The 21,412-nt window shown below is 41.2% G+C and overlaps 1 protein-coding gene and 1 pseudogene across 1 annotated transcript in view; both read left to right on the forward strand.

Moving 5' to 3' along the window:
- Positions 1 to 21,412, forward strand: part of OTC (ornithine carbamoyltransferase) — a 59,121-nt gene that overhangs the window by 13,447 nt on the left and 24,262 nt on the right. The window contains exons 3-4 of the mRNA XM_029929447.1: positions 927 to 1,008; positions 9,932 to 10,019. Coding sequence (XP_029785307.1) covers positions 927 to 1,008; positions 9,932 to 10,019 — 170 coding nt within the window. The remainder of the gene's footprint in view (positions 1 to 926; positions 1,009 to 9,931; positions 10,020 to 21,412) is intronic.
- Positions 13,166 to 13,382, forward strand: LOC115284265 (annotated as a pseudogene).

The following is a 21,412-nucleotide window of genomic DNA, read 5'->3' on the forward strand; positions in this document are numbered from 1 at the left end:
AGATCCTAGGCCTGTTCTTCATACTCCGTGTGTAAGGAAAGATAGCTGCCAGGAATCTATTTGTTCCAGAACCCATCCTATCAGGAAATCCATCTACAGAAGAGGAAGGAGGAAAAGTCCCACCCCACACCCAAACTCTCCAGATTGTTTCCAAAGGACTTCTAGAAACAAAACCTTTACACTCGCACAAGGATGCATGAGAAAAGTGTAGCTGGGGCTTCCTCTTTAGGAGTCTTAACGCCCCATGTTGTGACCGAGTGGCATTGTTTCTAAATGAAAAAACACTTCTGAACCAAGCATCTTCAAGTTCATTGAACATTGATATGGCTTTCCATGGATTTAGGTAAAAAGATGGTTCCAGTAGGAAATAATAGCACACTTTGGAACAAGTGTTCAGTTTGAACCCAGAGCAGCTAATATTTGGCGATTACATGTTCATAAGTTGTAGGAGTTCCTGCTTCCTTCCATGAAAAAAAACCCACCTTACATGCACTTTTATTAAAAAAATTTTTTTATGTTTTATTTATTTTTGAGAGAGAGAGAGAGAGAGAGAGACAGAGAGAGAGAGAGAGACAGAGAGAGAGAGACAGAACATGAGCAGGGGAGGGTCAGAGAGAGAGGGAGATAGAGAATCTGAAACAGGCTCCAGGCTCTGAGCTAGACATCAGCACACAGCCCGATGCAGGGCTCAAACCCATGAACCATGAGATCATGACCTGAGCCAAAGCCAGACACTTAACCGACTGAGCCACCCAGGCACCCCTACAAGCACTTTTAAAATAACATTTCGAGTGCTTCTTTGGAAGCAGTGATTAATTATTCTACATTTTCAGATAATGCGAGGAATAACTTTTGGAACATAATCTTTGATATTGGATATAAAATATATTTTTCATTTTAATTGTATTCTTGTCCTTAATTTTCAGTATCTGCCTTTATTACAAGGGAAGTCCTTAGGCATGATTTTTGAAAAAAGAAGTACTCGAACAAGACTGTCCACAGAAACAGGTGAGTCCACGGACAAGCTCGCACTTGGGCTGAAGAGGGGGCCAGGGGCTGGGAGGAATCGTCTAGTGGGGGAATTTGTCTGTCTCTTTAGCAACCACAAAGGGGAAAACACTGTCCCTGAGAGAACCAGGGCAAGCCTCTGAATGCTCTTTCCAATTTTCAAAGAAGCTTAAGCAGAAAGGTTAGTGTCATTTGTAGGAAATCCATGAACACTTGATTAGAAGCTCCCAAGAGCTTTTCATGTTCAGTACAAAATGTGAGTGGACACAAATTCTCAGTCCTCAACTCATGTGGGCATAAAATGTGTATTTTCCCAACATGTAATGGATTTTTTCTTGCTTGTACCAATTTTGCAGGATGGTGGAAACCTAATTTTCACAATGTTAGGCAATCCTGTCATTTCAGGGTTTACTTTGTCACTTTGGGCTCTCCTCTCCCTTTCCTCACAGTCTTGGTTAAGTCCTGGGGAGTGTGTGAATAAGACATCTAGGGCTATGGGGGTATGGTCATTGGTTATCAGGACATCACCATCAACTGTCCACAATGGAGTCTGCTGTGACTTCTGTATCCCCACTGGACCTTGGCCGTCTCCCATTCACTGTGGAGTTTGCTTCACTTGGATCACAATACCTGAAATATTTCTTGGTTTGAATCTTTCAACCTCTTGGCAGTTCTCCTTACCATACTGGGTACAGAGATAGTTCAAGGCTTTCTCAATCCTTCCTTCCTCAATATGGGTGCCACGGAGTTCTATAACATGTTTGCCTCCTAGAACTCTGTCTTAAAGTCAACACACAGGTGTTATCACCTCTGGGGTTCCCCAAACTCATCTAAAATTTCCATCGTGCTCTCACCCTTCAGTACTTGGCTTGGGGGGACAGATAACAAAGTACAGTATCAAAGGTCCAACACTTTCTATTTCTTTTGTTGCTTCTCTCTCTTGCTCCTCTTTTCCCCCTTCCAGTTCCCAGTACTGGAGGCTAGGTGATAAAGCAGGAAGGAAAAACTGGCTCTGACTTGCTGAGATTTCTTTCAAATCTACTGGTTGAGCCTGGGATCGTAAGCTATTAAAACTCAAAATTTCTTTTTTCTCCAACTATTGTCTCTGTAACGTTTCAAAAAAGTCCATTTTTAAACTCATAAGCCACACATCACCTCTTTTGTGTCTCTCTGCATTTCTGCTCTAGCAGACCTCCCTTGAGTCAATAACATGACTGCCCAAATGGACAAATGGACAGGATCAAGTAGGAGGAACCCCAAACAAAAACATTGGCTGATTCTTCAAATAGCTCATCCTATCTCCAAGCATCAGGGCTTTCTAGGATTTAGAAGCAAACAACTACTTCATGCAATACTTGCTTTGTAATGGTCAGTAATGAGGTTCACCAAATATATAGCAAAATAAAGTTCAAAGGGATTAAGTGACTTGGTAAGTTCACTTACTTAATACAAATAGCACCAGGATTCTGATCTCAATTTCATTGTTGTTACTAATGCACTCCCCTTGCCCCTTGACAGGAGAAAGGAGGGTGAGGGGAGACATTTAAGGTGTCACCTAATTCATAAGTCCCAGGAAGAAAACCAATGAGAACATTTTGCTCTTTTAAGATGGCCCCTCTAAGAAACATGTTGACATCTGACATATAATAAAGGAAAACTGAGTATTGCATAAACAAGTCAATAAGTCACAAATTCTGCTCCTTTTCAACAGCGGTCATCTACGAGTTGGGCAGAATTTTATTTTATCAGTACTTAAGAGAGGCGTTCTTTTTCGAAGTCATCAAAAGAATTGTTTAGTACACATTTATCAATTTTAAGTTTTTATTAAATTAATTTTTCTTGGTGTTTTCTACAACTTTTCTCTGCTGAAATGCTATTTTTGATATCAAATATCCCTGAATAAGTGATCAGTTTTACCACTCACATATATTATATGGTAGTTAAGCTATTAACAAAACCAAGAGTTAAGACGTAATAAGCCTTTGGGTGCAGACTTGTGCCAAGTGCTCTACATTAATTACTTGGATTATCTCACTTAATCCTTATGACAATTCTATGAGGGTAAGACCATTGAAGAAAATCGGCTGAAACTGGCTCAACAAACAGCCCACGGACACACAGCTGATACATGGCAGGCCGAGGATCGGTAGCTATTCTTAAATGTATTTTTTAAATATCTCATTTAATTTGAACAGGTAATTGTCATGTTTTGTCCCAGCAAAATTGTTTCCATGGATGGCATTCAGCGTTTTGTTAAATGATGCTTTTCTGTATAGAAATGCTCTGAAACATGCACAAAATTGCAACTGGTAACAACTACATGAGAAAAGGAACATGTGCCCATAAAAAGTTATGGTTCACAGAGTATTCATCATTATCCTCAATAAGTATCCATGGGTTTAGTTGTATATGGCATCCTGCCAAACTCAACAGTAGGAGAATCAGAGCAAGTAGTTGCTTTTAGTGCTTACAGAAATAGTAAACCTCAACCAAAACCATAACAGAGCATTCTATAATGCATATATGCATCTTATGAGCTGTCTTTCAGCACAATTTCCCATCAAAACCTGTTACCTTGGTATTTACATTTTTTAAATGTTTTTTTTTAATTTTTGAGAGAGAGAGAGAGAGAGAGAGAGAGAGAGAGAGAGAGAGAGAGACATGGAGGGGGGGAGGTGCAGAGAGAGAGGGAGCCACAGAATCCGAAGCAGGCTCCAGGCTCCAAGCTGTCAGCACAGAGCCCAATGAGGGGCTTGAACTCATGCACTGCGAGATCATGACCTGAGCCAAAGTCAGACACTTAACCGACTAAGCCACCCAGGCACTCCATGTTACCTTGGTATTTCAAATGAAAATAGGATGTAATTAAAACTATTATGGCCCCAGATTTGTGCCAGTCTCCTCATAGGAAAGTCCTTGAGGATTCCATCCCAAACCTGAGTTGCAGAGATACAACAGTATTTCTGCTAACCTGAGGGAACAGAATAAAAGTAGTCACCCAACTGAAGCCATATTAGTTGCTCACATAGTATTTTTATTAAGTGTAACACACTCATAGAAAAGAGCACAGATTATTAAGCATATGTAATTCAATGAATTCTTACAGTAAACACATCCTTGTAAGTAATACCTAGATGGAGAAATAGGACATTAATAGCACCCAGGAGACCCAACTTGTATCTCCTTCCGGTTGCTACTCCCCCTACCCAAGGGGAACCATTATCCTGGCTTCTAACATCACAGATTAGCTTTCAAACTTTATATAAATGGAATCATTCAGCATATGCTCTTTTGTGTGTGGTTTCTTTTGCTCAGCATTATGTTTGTGAGATGTACCAACGTCGCTGTGTGTAGTTGTAGATCATTTAGTCCTCATCCACTGGCAAACTGCTCAGGTCTCCTGTGTGCCTACTGATGATTCTATTCTTTTATTGCAAATTAATTGAGCAGATAGACGGATACGTTTGTTAATCTCGGTAAGTGCAGAGGCTGATAGAAAAAAATGCACAGGGCATCCTAAGAGATGGTTCTTTTCATTATTTAACTTTGATATTTCACTCTCAAGGTGACATAGAAGCTGGCGCTCTCCAAGCTATTTCAAATGTATCATCTTTACAGAGGTGACAATACAAAAATGGTGACACTATTCCGCGGGTATGAAAGTGAGGCACAGAGAGGTTCGTGACTGCCTTAGTTCTACCAGTGAGAACCCTCAGAGCCCTCATATTTCCAGTGCATGAATTCTAATTATACCCCTTCTTCCAAAGCTTGCAGGGATCTGTGAGGAAAAGAGCAAAATCAGATGTACTCTTATTTTCCCAGGAAGAAACTAAGATATTAACAGGAGAAACGCTTTGTCCAAAAATATCCAACATGAATGCATGAACAAATGACAGATAAAAGCAGACTTCCCTGGATGAAGGGGGAGGAGAGAGGAGAGCCTGGCCCCAGTCAGCAATGGCAGCCCCCGGAGGCTTCTCTGAACCTCTGGCTCCCTTTTGAAGCACTTATCACCAGCCAGATCCAATAAGCTGGGAAATGCTTGAACTGTGCTTTTAAACTGGGGTCTGAGGCTCTTTTCTGACCAGCGACCACAATTGCAGAGGAAATTCCTTCTCAGAAACAATGTCGCTCCCTCTCATCTCCTTTGAGAAGTGTGAAGGCTTGGACTCCTATTTCTTAATGTTTTCTATAACCCCTCTTCCTACCCCTACTTCATACATCCAGGCTTAATGTGAATCTTCTTTATAGCACAGAGAGAGAGAGAGAGAGAGAGAGAGAGAGAGAGAGAGAGAGAGAGATGAAAAGGCAGCAACCCAATCCTGTGTTGTAATGGCAAAATGACTTCTAGTCACAGTATGACTTGGAGCAGACCTACCAGGGGGTCTTAAACTTTGTCTGAAACCTCCCTGCATAGTCTCCAACCCTCAGTGACATTCATCTCTGTGCGAGGCACACAGTAGATGCACAAGGAATACTTTCTTGATGAGTGTGCAGTATTCACCTTTGCTTAGATGATATTCCCGATTTAGAAACAGATTAAATACTCAAGAGTCATTAGTGATTATAATCATCATTAAATTCCGTTATCTCACTTCATACATAATAGAAAATTCTGTTCTTTCTGTTAACACTATTAGGAGATGTTTGAAAGTAAACAGAACAGGCCCCTTCCCAGAGTCAAAATCCCTGCTACTTTCATTCAGTATTTGTTGAGCACTTACTATGTACCAGTATTCATTCAAAGTTCTTAAGAGTGATACATCAGTGAACAAAACAGAGGAAAATTCCTGCCTGTGTGGAGCTTATGTTCTAGTGGGGACACAGACAATAAAGGATAGACATAATAAATAAGCGGATGATACAGTGTGTTGGAAACAAGGAGAAGAATGTTCCTGGAACTGAGGGCAAAACATGTACTCCCTTATTTGGACTTGGCTTTTACTCTGAGTGAAAGGAAGACTATTTGGAGGGTTTGGAACAGAGGGACACGATCTAACTTGCATTTTAAAAGACTCTCTTGGACTGCTGTGTTGAAAATAACCTGCAAGGATTGGGGAGGGGGGGAGACAAGATAGGAGCAGTGCAGGCGAGGGCCAGAGTGGCAGCAGTGGAGAGGGTAAGAGGGACAGATTCCGGATATATTTTGAAGGGACAGCCAGTAAGATTTCTGATATATCAGGTAGGAGAGAGACACTTAGGCTGACTTCAAGCTTTCTGCCTGAGCAACTTGAGCAGGACGGACAAAGTGGAGCGGGATAGAGGGGGACGTCGAGAGTTCAGTTTTGGAAGCACTGAGTTTGAGATGTCTACTGGACCCATGAACAAAGATGTTGAAAAGGGAGTTGGCTGTTAGTTTGGAGTCTGGGAGTGAGATGTGTCCTAGAGAGATTTGCGAGGCATCAGCATACAGATGGCATGTAAGGCCGTGAGACTGGATATGGTTATAGAGGGCATGCGTATGGCTGGAGAGAAGAGGACTGAGAATGGCCCGGGAGCACATCAGCAGTAAGAAGTCCAGGAAGAGAAGGAACCGGCAGTGGAGACTGAGAAGGAGCAACTACTAAGGTCGATGTAAAAGCAGGAAGGTGTGGTGTCCTGGACAGTGTCTGAAGAAAGTTTATCAAGGAGGATGTAGTGAGCAACTTTGTTTCTGCTAATTCAAGAAAGACGAGAACTGAAACGGCCACCAGATGTATTATTGGTAACCCTGGGGAGAGGAGTTTTGGTGCAGTCTTGGGTGGGGGAGGCGAGCCAAAGCCTTATGGGGATAGGTTTGAGGGAAACGAGAAACAAGAACGAAGGGAGAAAGAAAAAACAAAGTTTTGATGCAAAGGGAGCATAGAATTAAAGGGATACTTAGCAGGGGGAAACAGGGATGGGGAAATTTGCATTTTGTTTTTTAATGAGTGGGAAATGAAAATAGCATATTCGTGATGAAGGTAACATAAGGGAGAAAGGGAAGAATTAATAGAGCAATGTTCTTGAGGACACCATGGGGTATGGCTTCTGGTATGTGGGACATGACAAGTTCATCTATGCGTAAGAGGAAGGCAAGTAGAATATATGGTACAGACCCCGGCAGGTAGGGAAACAGAGTGGTGGGATCTAGAAGTTTTCCGATGGCTACATTTTCCAGTGAGGTATGAAACAAGGTGTTCAGTTGCCTGCTGGCTCTACTTTCAAACTATATCAAGAACCCAATCACTTTCTCATCATTTTAGCAGTTACCATCCTGGTCCAAGCTATGAATTCTCACCCAGGTTTTCACAGACAGGTCTAGTGACTGGTCTCCCTGCGTCCAACCTTGCCTCACTACAGATGTTATATTAACACACAAGTCCACCGTGTGACTCCTGTGCGCTAACCCGCCCATGGCTTTCTATCTCACTCAGACAAAACTCAACGTTGTTGCTTCCTCCCTACCTTCCCTCTGCAGTTTCACCCCCCCTACTCTCCTCCTCACACATGCACCTTCCATACCATCTTCCTTGTTGTGCCTTGAACCCACCAGTCACGATCCTTCCTAAGGACCTCAGGACACGCCCCTTCCACTGTCCGGTATGTTTCAGTGTGTCCTTCATGACCATATTAAAATTCCAACTCATTCCTTATATTCCCTATCTCCCCCCTCTGCTCTATATTTCTTATAGCACTTCTCAACATCTAACATACAACATACTTCATTCATTCAGTTTATTTTTAAACATTTATTTATTTATTTTGAAAGAGAAAGTGAGCGAGTGAACATGGGTCCATGAGTGGGGGAGGGGCACAGAGAGAGGGAGAGAGAGAATCCCAAGCAGGCTCCGTGCTGTCAGCGTGGAGCCAGATGTGGGGCTTGACCCCATGAACCATGAGATCATGACCTGAGCAAAAACCAGGTGTCAGGCACTTAACCGACTGAGCCACCCAGGTGCCCCCTCACTTAGTTTATTATTAGTTTCTCCCCATTGGAATGTAAGTTCTGTGTAAGCAGGGGCTTTACCCTGTTGTTTATAATGCTTTTCCCGGTACCTAGAATAGCACCAGACACACTTTTAAAGAATGAATGCATGCATTTCAGAACTATGCTGTGATGCCAGGGCTTATTGTATTCACTCCACAGAGACGATATGTCCCTTCCACCAAAATTTGGTTTGACTGTTGACAGTGAAAATGCCACACATGCACCTAGAGGGTATGAAAAGGTTTATTACTCACATAATGTGGCTTCTTGGGTAGAGCAGGACTGACTCCAATGCTGGTCTCAAAGTGGCATCAGACTGTGGAACAATGATACCGGCCTGGGCTTTTATTGTGGTTAGCTGGTGGGGCTGGGGTGAAGATTCCCATGCATAGGCCAGCTTCTGTTTAGTGTGAACCTCCTGCTAGTGCCAAAGAAAGGAGGGTCTGTACATTCTTCCCACCTTGCCAGATACAGGGCAGAAGGAGAAAGAGAGCAATGGTCAGTGTGAAAGCAGGAGCAGTTAAACATCGTAAATTCAGCCAGCCTCTTTATTACAGGACCCATAACAAGTAGGATTGTCAGTGTGTTTCAAGTTCTCTGATTTTACCTGGGATGTAGTACATCACATCTGCAAAGGATCTTAAGGGCTCTAGGCAAATTGCCCCATTTTCCAGATGAAAAAGACTGAGTCCAGTTCCACTATGTTGTCTTGTCTTTGCAAATTCCATCGTAAATTAGCTCAAGGGCCGGTCCCCTACGTCAAGCTCTTAAAATCAATCTTGCACAAGTTTTTAAACACTTGACTCTCAGAACCCTTGTCTATGAAGTTCTTATAATAATATCTACTGTGCTCTTGTTAGAGTAAAGGTTTCAGTGGAAGAATGTTTATAAAGTGCTAGCACATGGTAGTGTTCTGGGAATAGTCATCGCCAGAGTCAGAACTTAAGTACCCTCTAGCTAAAAACCCAGTCTGGACATATTTAAGTGAATACTCTTAACTAGCAAAAAATAGGTAGAATAGAATTATTTCATTCCTTGTCAGAAGCAGCTACTTACTTAATTTTCAATTTTTTAAAACTCTATCAAGGTATAAAACACCCCTAGTACCCTAGAAAGTTCACAATGCTCCTCCCTAGCCAATCACCCTCTCCAGAAGCAACTACTTGTTCAAAAATTTTTTAATGTTTATTTATTTTTGAGAGAGAGAGAGAGAGAGAGAGAGAGAGAGAGAGAGAGGGAGAAACACACACACAGAGTGTGAGTGGGAGAGGGGCAGAGAGAGAAGGAGACACAGAATTGCAAGCAGGCTCCAGGCTCTGTGCTGTCAGCACAGAATCTGACATGGGGCTCGAACACGGGGTAAGATCACGACCTGAGCCGAAGTTGGATACTCAACCAACTGAATCACCCAGGTGCCCCAAAGCAAGTACTCTTCTAATTTCTGCCACTCTATGATAGTTTTGCTTGTTCTAGGTCTTCATATAAATGGAATTATACATTATCTACCCTTCTGTATCTAGCTTCTTTCACCTAGCATAATGGTCGTGACGTTCATCAATTTTGTATTAGGAGTTCGTTCCTTTTTATTATGGAGTACTATTCCATTATAATCCATGATATCCCACACTACAGTTTATTTTTCCATTTTCTGGGATGGACATCATTATATATTTTTAAGAAACAAAATCAGGAATTGCCTCCAGAAGGGAACAATGCCCCATTATTGCCAGTTTCTGAACAACAGAGTGGAGAAATGGGCCCCCATCTGAAGGAGAGTTGAGTGTTTTACAGAAAATTTTATCTACCTCTCTCAGTTCCTCATTTTGCTTTGCCTGGGAATTTTCTAGCAGAGATGTTACAGAGCTTTAAAAATTTTAACTTTTTAGTTGAGATGGTGCCAATTCCTTATAATTTTGTTTTCCACTTTAGTTCTTTTTTTTCAAAATGCTTTTTCCCCCTTTTCTTTTATTGTAGGCTTTGCACTTCTGGGAGGACACCCTTGTTTTCTTACCACACAAGATATTCATTTGGGTGTGAATGAAAGTCTCACGGACACAGCTCGGTTTGTAAATCTTCTTCCCTTCAAATCTTATTTCAGAATTGATAAATTTCAAAAAGTAAATATGCTTCTCTTTAAATAAGGATTTTTTCCCCTCTCAGTATCCTTTGTACTGTTCTCTGTTTTCCTTCTCTCATTACCTGATGCTCTGAATGCCTTTCTCCTCATTCTCTGGACAGTTTCTGTGGGCTAAGATAATTTTTTTTTCTTAGCAATTCAAAGAAGTTTCTGATTATAAAATTTCAAACTTAGGGAAACTTAGAAAGCATCAAGTATGATGCATTTTACAGTTAAAGAAACAGATGTTCAGGGAAACTGACATGTTCAGTGACTCATAACGAACTAGTCAGCATCAGAGCAGGTAATAATATTAACAGCGAACATTTACTGAGCATTTATCATGTGTTAGGTATTGTTCTAACTTATTTAATCCTATAACAAACCAAATAGATTGGTATAAAGAGGTGAAACAATTAGGAACATACTAGCTACTATAACACAAAATCTCAACATGTCAATGGCTAATGTCGTGTGGATGTTGGCCATTAGTAAGTAAGTTAGTAAGAGCGAAGTATTCATTATTGATGTGGCTTTTCAGGGACTCGAAATGAGAACGGCTCTACCATTTTCAACATGTAGTTTCCAAGGTCATTCTGGGTGTTAACATTCAGCCAACAAGCAAAGGGAAGAGAGTACAGAGATGAGATCCTTGCTTCAAACTCACCTTAGTAGGGAAGTGACACAATCACTTGCACACACATTCTATTGGCAAGTACTAGTAGCTCACCCCTACCTAAATAAAAGTAGATGCAGGATGGTCTCAACCATTATATTATAGTTAAAGACTGAAACCAGACTGCCCCAACTCCCCATGCAATGCTGTCACCATTATAACATGCTTGGATGAGAATTACAGAGCAAATGTCTTTGGTTACGTATTTCACCCTTGATATCAAAGACTAATGACTTTTTCCTGAAAACGATATGCCGTAAAGTTACTCCTTGCGACACTACTTTTTATGGAAGCTACCCTAGTATATGCTAAAGAATCTACCTCATCTGATTTGCTAAAGAGATTTGAAATAACTCATCTTTACACTTGTTGGTGATATTATGTCAGATGGGACAATGTTAGTTTTAAGCAGCGTTTGTGTTCATCTTCTGGATGCAAGGAACAAAAAGAATAAACGTAAATGAGTTTTTCTTCCAAATATGCTGCCGCTGACTGGGATTACATTTGCCTAATAATTCTGCTTCTGCAAAAGTGACCTATACTTTACTCCAAAGCAAATATTACAAGCTGCTTAAGCGATGATGCCAGTAGCACATCCAGGAGAGAAGTTTCAGTGGGGGTCTCCCACAGAGAACCAAGTGAATGATGGCGAATAAGTCATGTGTGAAGTAGTGGTTGGAGAAGGATGAAGTTGGAGGAACGGCTAAGCATCCAATAAAGAGTTAAGGGGTACAAACGGCAGCCAGAAAGAGGTCAGGACCCGGAAATCAGTGGAGTGCGCTCCTGCAAAAGCAAGAGACAAATAACCAAGCATGGGTTGAAAGCTGAGAATGAGTATAAACATGTGTTTGCTCTCCACACAACAATTCCCATGCAAGTCCTTAGGGGAGCTCTATACAGACCTCAAGAACAACAATCTGCTCACACGTTCCAACACAATCGGGACCTTTTAGTCCGTATAATTAGTTCCATTGCTACATGGATATATGGATACATAAAAGTGGATCCATAGAATTCATTCTGATCATTCCTTCTTACCCAAAAGACTCTGAATAAAAATAATAGCTCCTCCCTAACGGGTGACTCTCTTCTATATTATCTCTAAATCTTTGTAAAAGCCTTACAAATTAAGTGTTATTGGCCCAACTGTATAGACAACAAATCCACGACTTTGAGAAGTAATGGAGCTTAGCAGCGAGGATAGCATTTAAATCACGCTTTTTTTTTAAAGGCCATGCTATTTTGTCTACCCCTACTGCCTCTTATATATAACCCATGAGAGGGACAGTGAAATACATTATGGAAAGCATTGGCTTGTGTGTCCTGAGGTCCCCAACACCACGCCCCCCTTTGATGATTCACCAGGAGGATTCACGGAGTCAGCATACAGTCATACTCACAGTTGTGATTTATTACAGTGAAAGTATACTAAACACAATTAACAAACTGAAAAGGCACATGTAGCAAAGTCTAAGGGAAACCAGGTGCAAGATTCCAAGAGTCCTTGTCCCCGTGGAATCACTCAGGGCCCATTTAATTCTCTTAGTAACAAGTTGTGACAACATGCTGACATGCTGCCAACCAGGGAAGCTCCTTAGAGACTCAGTACCCAGGATTTTTATTGGGGGCTGGTCACGCAGCATCCTTCATTTGACATGTACTCAAATCTAGACTCTCAGAAGGAAAGCGGGCATTCAATTTAAACCATATTGTTTGTAAAATAAATAAATAAATAACCCCAAAACATTCTTGGCACAGTGGGCCACTCTTATCAGTCTTGGAAATCCTCCCCAAATCCAGGTTCCCAGATGCCATCCAAAGGCCAACCTTCCATGCAGGTTTTTAAAAGGCTAGCAGTCAGGCATGGTTTGGAAATCACAGGGCTCGAGATCTGCTCCAAGCTTTGCCACTTACCTACTGTGAGTCATAGGTGAAAATTTCCCCAGATTGTAGTTTCCTTTTCTATAAAATGAGGGAATTCTGATCCTTAAGGCCCAATTTATATTCTCAAGTGCATGTAAAAATATTAGATTATGAAGGGGTATGTCCCAACGCAGACAAATGCAGAATTCTGGGCCCACCCTCAGAAATTCTAACTCTGTAGGTGAGAGATCAGATAGTTTTGAGGAATTTATATTTCAACAAGCTTCTCAAATGATTCCGTTGCCTGGGTGGCTGGACCACACTTTGCAAAACCCTGAATTACAAGGCTGCGTAGTAATCCTGGGCTGTCGTGCTGTCAATGTATGCTAGTGGGTGAGTGAAGGGAACGGTAAGGAAGGGACAGTTAATAAGAGATTGGGTGGTCAGGAAAGGCCTCATTGTGGGAGAACTGCAGAAGGCTGAACTTATGGACAGGAGCAGTTAGGGAAGGGTGGGAGGACATACTTGGGTACAAGGAGAATAAGAGGCTGAAATGCGAGGTGAGGATGTCAGAAAGGGGGTCAGGGTAGCTACCGTGGAATCTGACTTCGTTATGTATACCCCATTCATGCTTCATCTGCCAAAATATCTGACAAACAAGATATGGCTGAGATTCAGAAAGTCAATAAATCTAAATTGAAGAAGACAGGAGAAATCCACTGCCTTTCACAGAAGCAACTGAACAGGAGAAGCAAGGAAGTGAATCTTAATGACATCTACCCTGCCAATATGTGCCGAACAATCCATAGCAATTGCCTCTCCTTGCTTTTGTGGAAGTTAAACTTTATAAGATGCAAAGAAATTGGATGATGTTTAAATGACAGTGCTGGCCTTTTCAAATCAAGAGAATAGTGCACACTTGACACTGATTGATGGTGTTGCCTCTCCATCCCCATCTGGCTACTTTGGGGGCCTGGTGGAATAAAAAAGAAAATGACCGCCCATTGGTGAGAGGAACCAAAGAGGGAATAAAGTGAATGTGGCAACCATAAAAAAAAAAAAAAAGTCAAAACTGGGCTAGCCTCCTAAAAGCTGTTAAGTGAAACTTCCAAAGTGTCAATTATTTAGTCAAGTAATTTAATTATTTATTTATTCAAAAATATTGAGTGCCTAGGGTTTTTTTTCCAGGAATTGTTTTAGCACTGAGAATAAAATGCTGGTCAAATTAAACAAAATCTTTGTTTGCATGAAAATGATATTCTAGAGGGAGGGAGGCTTTCACTAGACAAAGAAAGCGTGAAGAGACTAGCAGGTTGGGATGAGTGTTAGGATGAAGCAAAAGCAGGCTGATCTGTGGGGGTTACTTTAGATTGGGTGGTCAGGAAAGGCCTCTCTGAGGAGGTAACAGTTGAGAACTAACTGAAAAGAAAGAGCCAGGTAAGCAAAGCTGTGGGAAGAGCCTCCCAGACTGAAAGAGCTGCTGTTACAAAAGCTAAGACAAGAGCAAGTTTAATGTATTCAGGAAGAGAACAGCGAGCAATGTTTTAGGATTTGCAAGTAAACATATTTTAGATTTCAAATAATTAAAAAAGGACCCTTACAAGTTGGTCTTGTGTTAGCCATCAAAGGAAAGATAAATCAGATCGAGAAGTACCTACATACACATTCAACATAAAATGTATTGCTCTTTACTTTCTTGATGACACGAATAAAACCTGTCCACTCTTCACAAGATTATGGGCAAATTCTCCTTGGCTAAGTCTGAGCTGAGTATGGTGGAATCTGAGGGTGCCAATGGGGAGTGAGGGGAGCACTGAGATGAAGCTCTTGACTGATACTGTGGAAGAGCTGGTGTGTTGGGGTCCCCAAGATTACCTCCAGGTTCGATAATCCATGAGGAGGACTCCTAAGACACAGCATATGGTCATACTAATGGCTAAGGTCCATTATTTTCCCCTTCCCAAAAAAGATACAAAGCAAAGTCAGCACAGGGAAAAGGTGCGCGGGGCCAACACCAGGGGAGACCAGGCACAAGTGTCCCAGAGTCTCCTCCCTGTGGAGCCACACATGGCATGCTTAATTACCGCCAGCAAGGAGTTGTGACAACACACATGAAATGTTGCCTACTAGGGAAGCTCCTTAGAGATTCAGTGCCCAAGATTTTTATTGAGGGCTGGTGACTTAGGCTTCCTCAGCCTTGCATAAACCCGAGTTCCAGACTCCCAGGGGGAGTGTCAGTGTCACCCATAGTGTTTATTCAATTTAGGCAGTGAGCCATCCTTACTATTTCTAGGACTCGTAGAAACCCTCCAGAAGTCCACGTTCCCAGATGCCAGCCAAGGGCCCGCCCTGTAAGTAGGCCTTTTGAAGACAGCTGTGTCGGGACTACTACGTTATCTCATTTTTGCACAACTGGGCTCTCATCTCTTCTGGGTTTTGCTAAATGTCCTTTACCTAGATGTCCTCTAACTGGTAAGGGATCATATATTGCACGCATAGGAGGACAGCCTCAAAGTCTGGACTGTTTCCTCAGTTCAGTGTGGATCCCTGTAGGGCCAAGCACCCATCAGACAGAGTCAAGCATTGTTCAATTCCCTGTTTTGAAAAGTCTCTCTTAGCAATCCTTTTCCACCCTGTCACATACCAGAAGACACAACAGATAATTATGTTTTCTGGTAAATTTACTTCAGTTTTGAGGGTGTTTTCAGATTTTGTCAGTTCTCGGGTGCTTTCCTGGGGTTAAGAGATGGATAGTCTATGTTTCCCTTCATTCTGAGCTTGTCCTTTTAGATGTGACACGAGAAGTGACACCTTAGCACGACTGAAATCATGGATCTTTCAGAAGTTTGAAATCAGATGGAACTTAGCAACAGCAGTGGGACATTATGACTCCAGTTTCAGGGCTTTCTGTTTCTTCCATGACAGCTGTTTATGCCTAATGCTCTGAGTCCACCACTGAAAGGTGCATAATAGCTTCACAGTCATTTCACTATAATGCAGCACTTAGTCATACAGCTGCAGGAACCATGGGGATGAAAGGCTTCCTATAGAATCCAACAGTGTGATGTTGGTTCAACTCTACTTACTTTCCCATAGCTGTGATTTACTAATGGTAGCGATTGCTAGAATGTGTTCTACAAATGGAAAAGTAGTAGAAAAGAAAAGCAGCATAAACCACTGTATTATTCCCTTAGGGCTGCCATACAAATGACCACAAACTTGGGGGCTTAAAATAACAGAGATTATTCACTCTCTCACAGCTCTGGAGGTGAGAAATCCAAAATCAATGTGTCAGCAAAGCCAGGCTCTCTCTGAAGGCTCTGGGTAGAATTCCTCCTTGGTGTTTCTTGGCTGGTGGCTGCATCCCTCCAAACGCTGCCTCCACGTTCACCTGAGCTGCTTCTCTGTATGTCTTTGTGTATCTCCTCCTCTTCTTATCAGGACATCGGTTACTGGCTGGCCCACCCTACCTCGGTATGACCTCATCTTAACTAATTACGTCTGCAAAGACTTCCAAACAAGGTCATATTCTGAGTTTCCAGGTGAACATGGATTTAGGGGACACCATTCAACCTACTACACAATCACATATCCACATGCCCCTGTAACAACATGGAAAGCTTTCAAATCACTGTCATTCTGACAGTTCAAATATTGGAAGTGATAGAAGGATTTATGGATGAGACACAGTCCTCAAGAGGAGTGAACCACTGTTATATTGAAAGGAATGTTTTTAAAAAGCTGGAATACTATTATTAAAGATATGTATACTAGTGACATCAAGCCTGAAAAAGGTGATCTTTCTTACGTTTCTTTCTAAAACATTTTATGAGTTCCTGGGTGGCTCAGTCAGTTAAGTGTCTGACTCTTGATTTCAGCTCAGGTCATGATACCATGGTCGTGAGATTGAGCCCTATGTCAGGTTCTGTGCTGAGCATGGAAGCCACTTAAGATTCTTGCTCTCCCTCTCCCTCTGCCCCTCCGCCCCTGAAATATGCTTTAAAATATTAGTACCTAACTAGCTATTAAGAAATTGGTATGTATGTGTACACACACACACACACACACACACACATATATATATAATGGAAATATGATATCTCCATGAAACTTTACAGAGGTCACCAAAAAGCTAGCAGACATGACACTTGTATGTCTTTGGGTGAATGGTGACAAAATCCAGTCCTTCACAACATGAAATATGACCATTCCCAGTATAGAGGGCTGGGCTTCAGTTTAAGTCATAGCTCGTACCATATTGGTCTTGTGGTTTGGACCAGTTGCCTCTGACTCTTAGTTTTCTCAGCTGGAAATGGAGATACAAATACCGATCTTAATGAGGTACATAATGATACATGAGATAATGTTTATAAAGGACAGGCACACAGAACAAATTCAAATAATACTGATTGAACCAAATGATGGTCTAATTCAATCTCAGGACAAGCTCTGATTTAATTTGAGACATCACTCACTGTGGTCCCTTAGTCAGCATATGGTGGTGACCCAACATTAAATTCCAATAGTACATTTTGAGGAGGTCATTCTCAATGCCATGATGTCCTACCCATTTATCCTTAAGATCCTCAACATGAGGCACTAATATCCAAGTCAAAATAATCTGGCCATTTTAGAAGCTTTCACAAATAAATTGTGTGTGGCAATTATTTAACATCCCTGGGTTTCTTCCAACACCAGCCCATTTGAGAGGAGCCCATCTAGGTTTGCTAAAGGTATCATTTTGTTTCCTCATTATTCTTATATTGCTATAACTAAAATTATAACCTGGGTAGAGATATCAGAGCACATGGAATGTTCTCTTTCCTGGAGGGAAACTCAGTTAACAAGTTTATTTCTTAACCAATGTACATTGGGGATAAAGTCTATGTCTTACCTAAGGCCTTGGCCTGCTTCACTAAAAAACAAAAATAGGAAATACCCATTTTGTAATAATTACAGAGTTCTCAGTGGTGTCATGCACAGCCAAAAATTCCTCTCACTGTTTGCCAGTCAGCTCTTCAACTGATTGGAGGTGTCACTGGTAACAATCTGGAATTCAGGGGGCACACGGTCCGATTCAAGGCAGGATAAGGACAAATGGAAGAATGTATGGCAGGACCCTATGAGAACACAAGTTCTGTTTGCCTGTGGCTTTTGCAATGCATTCACCATGTTCCAATAGTTTAGGAACAACTCAATTTCTAACAGCATCAGGATTGTTACGTGATTGTCTCATCAATATCCACATTTGCCCTTAAGATCTGGCCCAGCACACTATGTATCAGTGGCTTCCCCCCCTCCCCCACCTTGTTTTGTTGTTGTTGTTTGTTATGTTTGTTTGGTTTTTAATATCTGTTCACCAAACCACACAGACTCTACATCAGGCTTTCCTGGGGCCATGGGGAGCTTTGCTAATAATATTTTTTGCTTTGTTTTGTTCTGGCCTTCGGGGCGTTTCAGTTAATTCCTTAAAAAGTTTGAATTTTATACCAAAGGAAAAAATGTCAAAGAATAATAGAAATTTGAAGTCAGAAAGGTCTTTATGGGTTATTTAGAATAGCCATCCTTTTCAGGCCGCCTCTACACCATTTCCTCAAACTTGTCCTTGAACTTGCATGCATATATCTGCTCTCAGGGCATTCTATACCCTGGGCTATCTTGTTTCATTCTGATGCGGTCTGACTGTTCTGATGAGACTTTATACAAACGGCCTGAGAGCTCTCTTCTACAATGAGTTGAAATTTGGTCTTGTTATAACTCTTTTCTATGTTCTTCTGTTTTTTAGTATCTTTATAAAGTCATGCATTTTAATATATTTGAAGGTTTCAATTCACTGCAGTTATTATTCTTATTGGTGCTCAAATTATCCCCTATTTGGTCACTGTGATCTATCCTCAAATTGGCTACTGGGTCATCCTGACACAACACTTTCAGTCTTTAATAGCTCCCTTATATGGCAAAATGTTCCAGGCTCATCTTGCAAATGTCTTTACCAAGGTCAAGAATGAGCCATTGCTCTAACAAGCTCTAGTTCATTTTCAATTAGGTGCAAGATAATGTTTGGAGGGATTATTCTTTTTTGAAAGATGGGAGGTTTTGTGGTAATTACTCCTTTTGGTAGAAAATACTAAAAGAGGTTTAAAAATATAGATAGAACCACCAATACTGCTGTCAGTCTGAAGTAATCAATGTTAACATTTTATCTCCTGAACCGTTTTTCATTTAAAGTCCTACGCCATGTTTCTCCTTGTTCTACACAGTAGGAAAAGAGATGGTGGGGGTGGGCAGGTAGGTGGGGGAATACCTAAATTTTAAACACTTCAGTAAAGTCAAATTGAATACATATTTTAACTTGTGGATTATTTTTTAAACCCTAATATTGGCTATCAAACCTCCAGAGGAAACGGATATGTGTGAGAAAGTTTAACATTGGGTGATGTGGATTTTGCCAAAGCTATTTTGCTACCATTGTTGACAGATGCCCAAGATTGTCTACAAAGCTGCAGGAATCCACCAGAAGGCAGATAGAACTCTGTGTATCCAATGGAAATGAAAACAGACAAAAATCAAGTCATTATAGAGCCAGAGGGCATTTTAACTTGTCAGCCTTTCATTTGTAGAGCAGACAACACAGCTCTTACAACGTTTAAAGCTGGGGTTTTCAATTGATGGAGAGCCATTGAAAGCCCAGATTACTGTTAATGGGCCCGTAAATCCAGCTCTAGGTATAGGTTTGTCATAGTTTCCAGCGAAAAGTTGTTTTCATTAAAAAAGATCTTTAGTGGCCTGGAAGAAGAAAACTAAGCATGGTGATTTCTGTATGATTTATAGCCACTTTAAACACAAAGTAGAAATCAGCATCATTGGCAAAATAAATATGAATTGCCTACTTAAAGGTCTTTAATATCTTTATTTCCACAAGTGATTCCAATGTGGAAACAATCTGGGAGCTGCTCCTTTCACCCCGTATCATTCATTCCACTTTACCGTCAGTTTCTGTGGTGGAAAGACTGAAGTGGCATTTTCTTTCCTTTTTTAAAAATGTTTCATTTATTTTTGAGAGAGAGAGCGAGAGAGAGTGAGCAAGTAGGCGAGGGATAGAGAGAGAGGAAAACAGAAGGTCTGAAGTGGGCTATGCAGAGAACAGCAAACCTGATGCGGGGCTCAAACCCATAGACTGCAAGATCATGAACTGAGTTGAAGTCAGACACTCAAAGACTGAGCCAACCAGGCACCCCTTTTATTTTTTTGAGAGAGAGCACAAGCTAGGGAGAGGCAAAAGGAGAGAGAGAGAGAGAGAGAGAGAGAGAGAGAGAGAGAGAGAGAGAGAAAGAGAGAGAGAGAGAGAGAGAATCTCAAGCACACTCAGCATGGAACCTGACATGGGACTCAACTCAATCTAATAACCCTGAGATCTTGATCTGAGCTGAGATCAAGGGTCGATGCTTAACCAACTAAGGCATCTAAAGTGGCATTTTCTTTAAAAAAATTTTTTTAATGTTTTTCTTTATTTTTGATACAGAGAGAGACAGAGCATGAGAGGGGAGGGGCAGAGAGAGAAGGAGACACAGAACCAGAAGCAGGCTCCAGGCTCTGAACTAGGGGTCAGCATAGAGCGTGACGTGGGGCTCGAACCCACAAATGTGAGATGTGGCCTGAGCCGAAGCCGGAGGTTTAACCGACTGAGCGCCCCTAAAGTGGCATTTTCAATCAAGCTTTGTTGTACTCCCTTTTGCCCATAGATGCTTTAATGTCCAGGGGGCTTTTTGTGCTGAAAGGAATGGACCCAATTTTTGTACTTTGTTTAAAGTCCAATATATTAAACTTATGAATTTATCAAGCATTAAGCATTCCTTGAAATATAAAATAGCTAACATTCCTTAATGGTTCTCAAAATGTGGATCCCAAACCAGCATAAGTAGTATATGGGAGTTTGTTAGAAATGCAAATTCTGGGGCACCTGGGTAGCTCATTTGGTTGTCTCACTTCAGGTCATGATCCCTGGTTCAGGAGTTCGAGCCTTGTATCATGTTATTGTGTTCTCTGCTGTCAGCAACGAGCCCGCTTCGGATCTTCTGTCCTCTCTGTGCCCCCACTCACTCGTTTTCTCTCTCTCTCCCCAACCTCTCCCCCAAAATAAATAAGCATTAAAAAATGCAAATTCTGTTGGGCCCCAACCTGCACCTACTGAGTCAGAGACACAACTGGCTGTTTTCCAACTAGCCCTCATAGTGATTCTGATGCATGTTCAAGTTTCAGAATAACTGCTTTAAACATTCACAAACTACTTAACCAATAAATGAAATACATATTAAATGAACAAAACAAGTCTCCTCAACCGTTTAAACACTGATTGCAAAAATAATCAAATGCTTTTATACATTTAACTTATTCATAAGCCTAGCATTTCAGATTTCCTTGAATGCTCTTAACAGTTTTAAAAAAGGAAAAGATACACGTAAAATAGCATATTGATTACAGAGCTGATTAATATTTTAACAACAATAGTGGGCACACTGCTAACCTTTTCAGAGCTTATGTATGTAATTTTACGAGGCTCATCTGATTTTAAAAAATCATCCCAGAAGGATAGGAAAGCAGGTTAAATGGATTGTTGAACACTCAATTTTGGTAGGAGTATGGGAACTGGTTGGTGAGTTCAATATGAAATAAACTCAAGCTGTTAGCCACTTGAGTTTATCAAGGATCTATATTGGTTTCCTGTGGATGCCTTAACAAATTTGGTGACTTAAACAACACAGATTTATTATCTTATACTTCTGGAGGTCCGATGTCTAAA

This window comes from Suricata suricatta, chromosome X (genome assembly GCF_006229205.1).
Source record: "Suricata suricatta isolate VVHF042 chromosome X, meerkat_22Aug2017_6uvM2_HiC, whole genome shotgun sequence".
NCBI classification, from domain to species: domain Eukaryota; kingdom Metazoa; phylum Chordata; class Mammalia; order Carnivora; family Herpestidae; genus Suricata; species Suricata suricatta.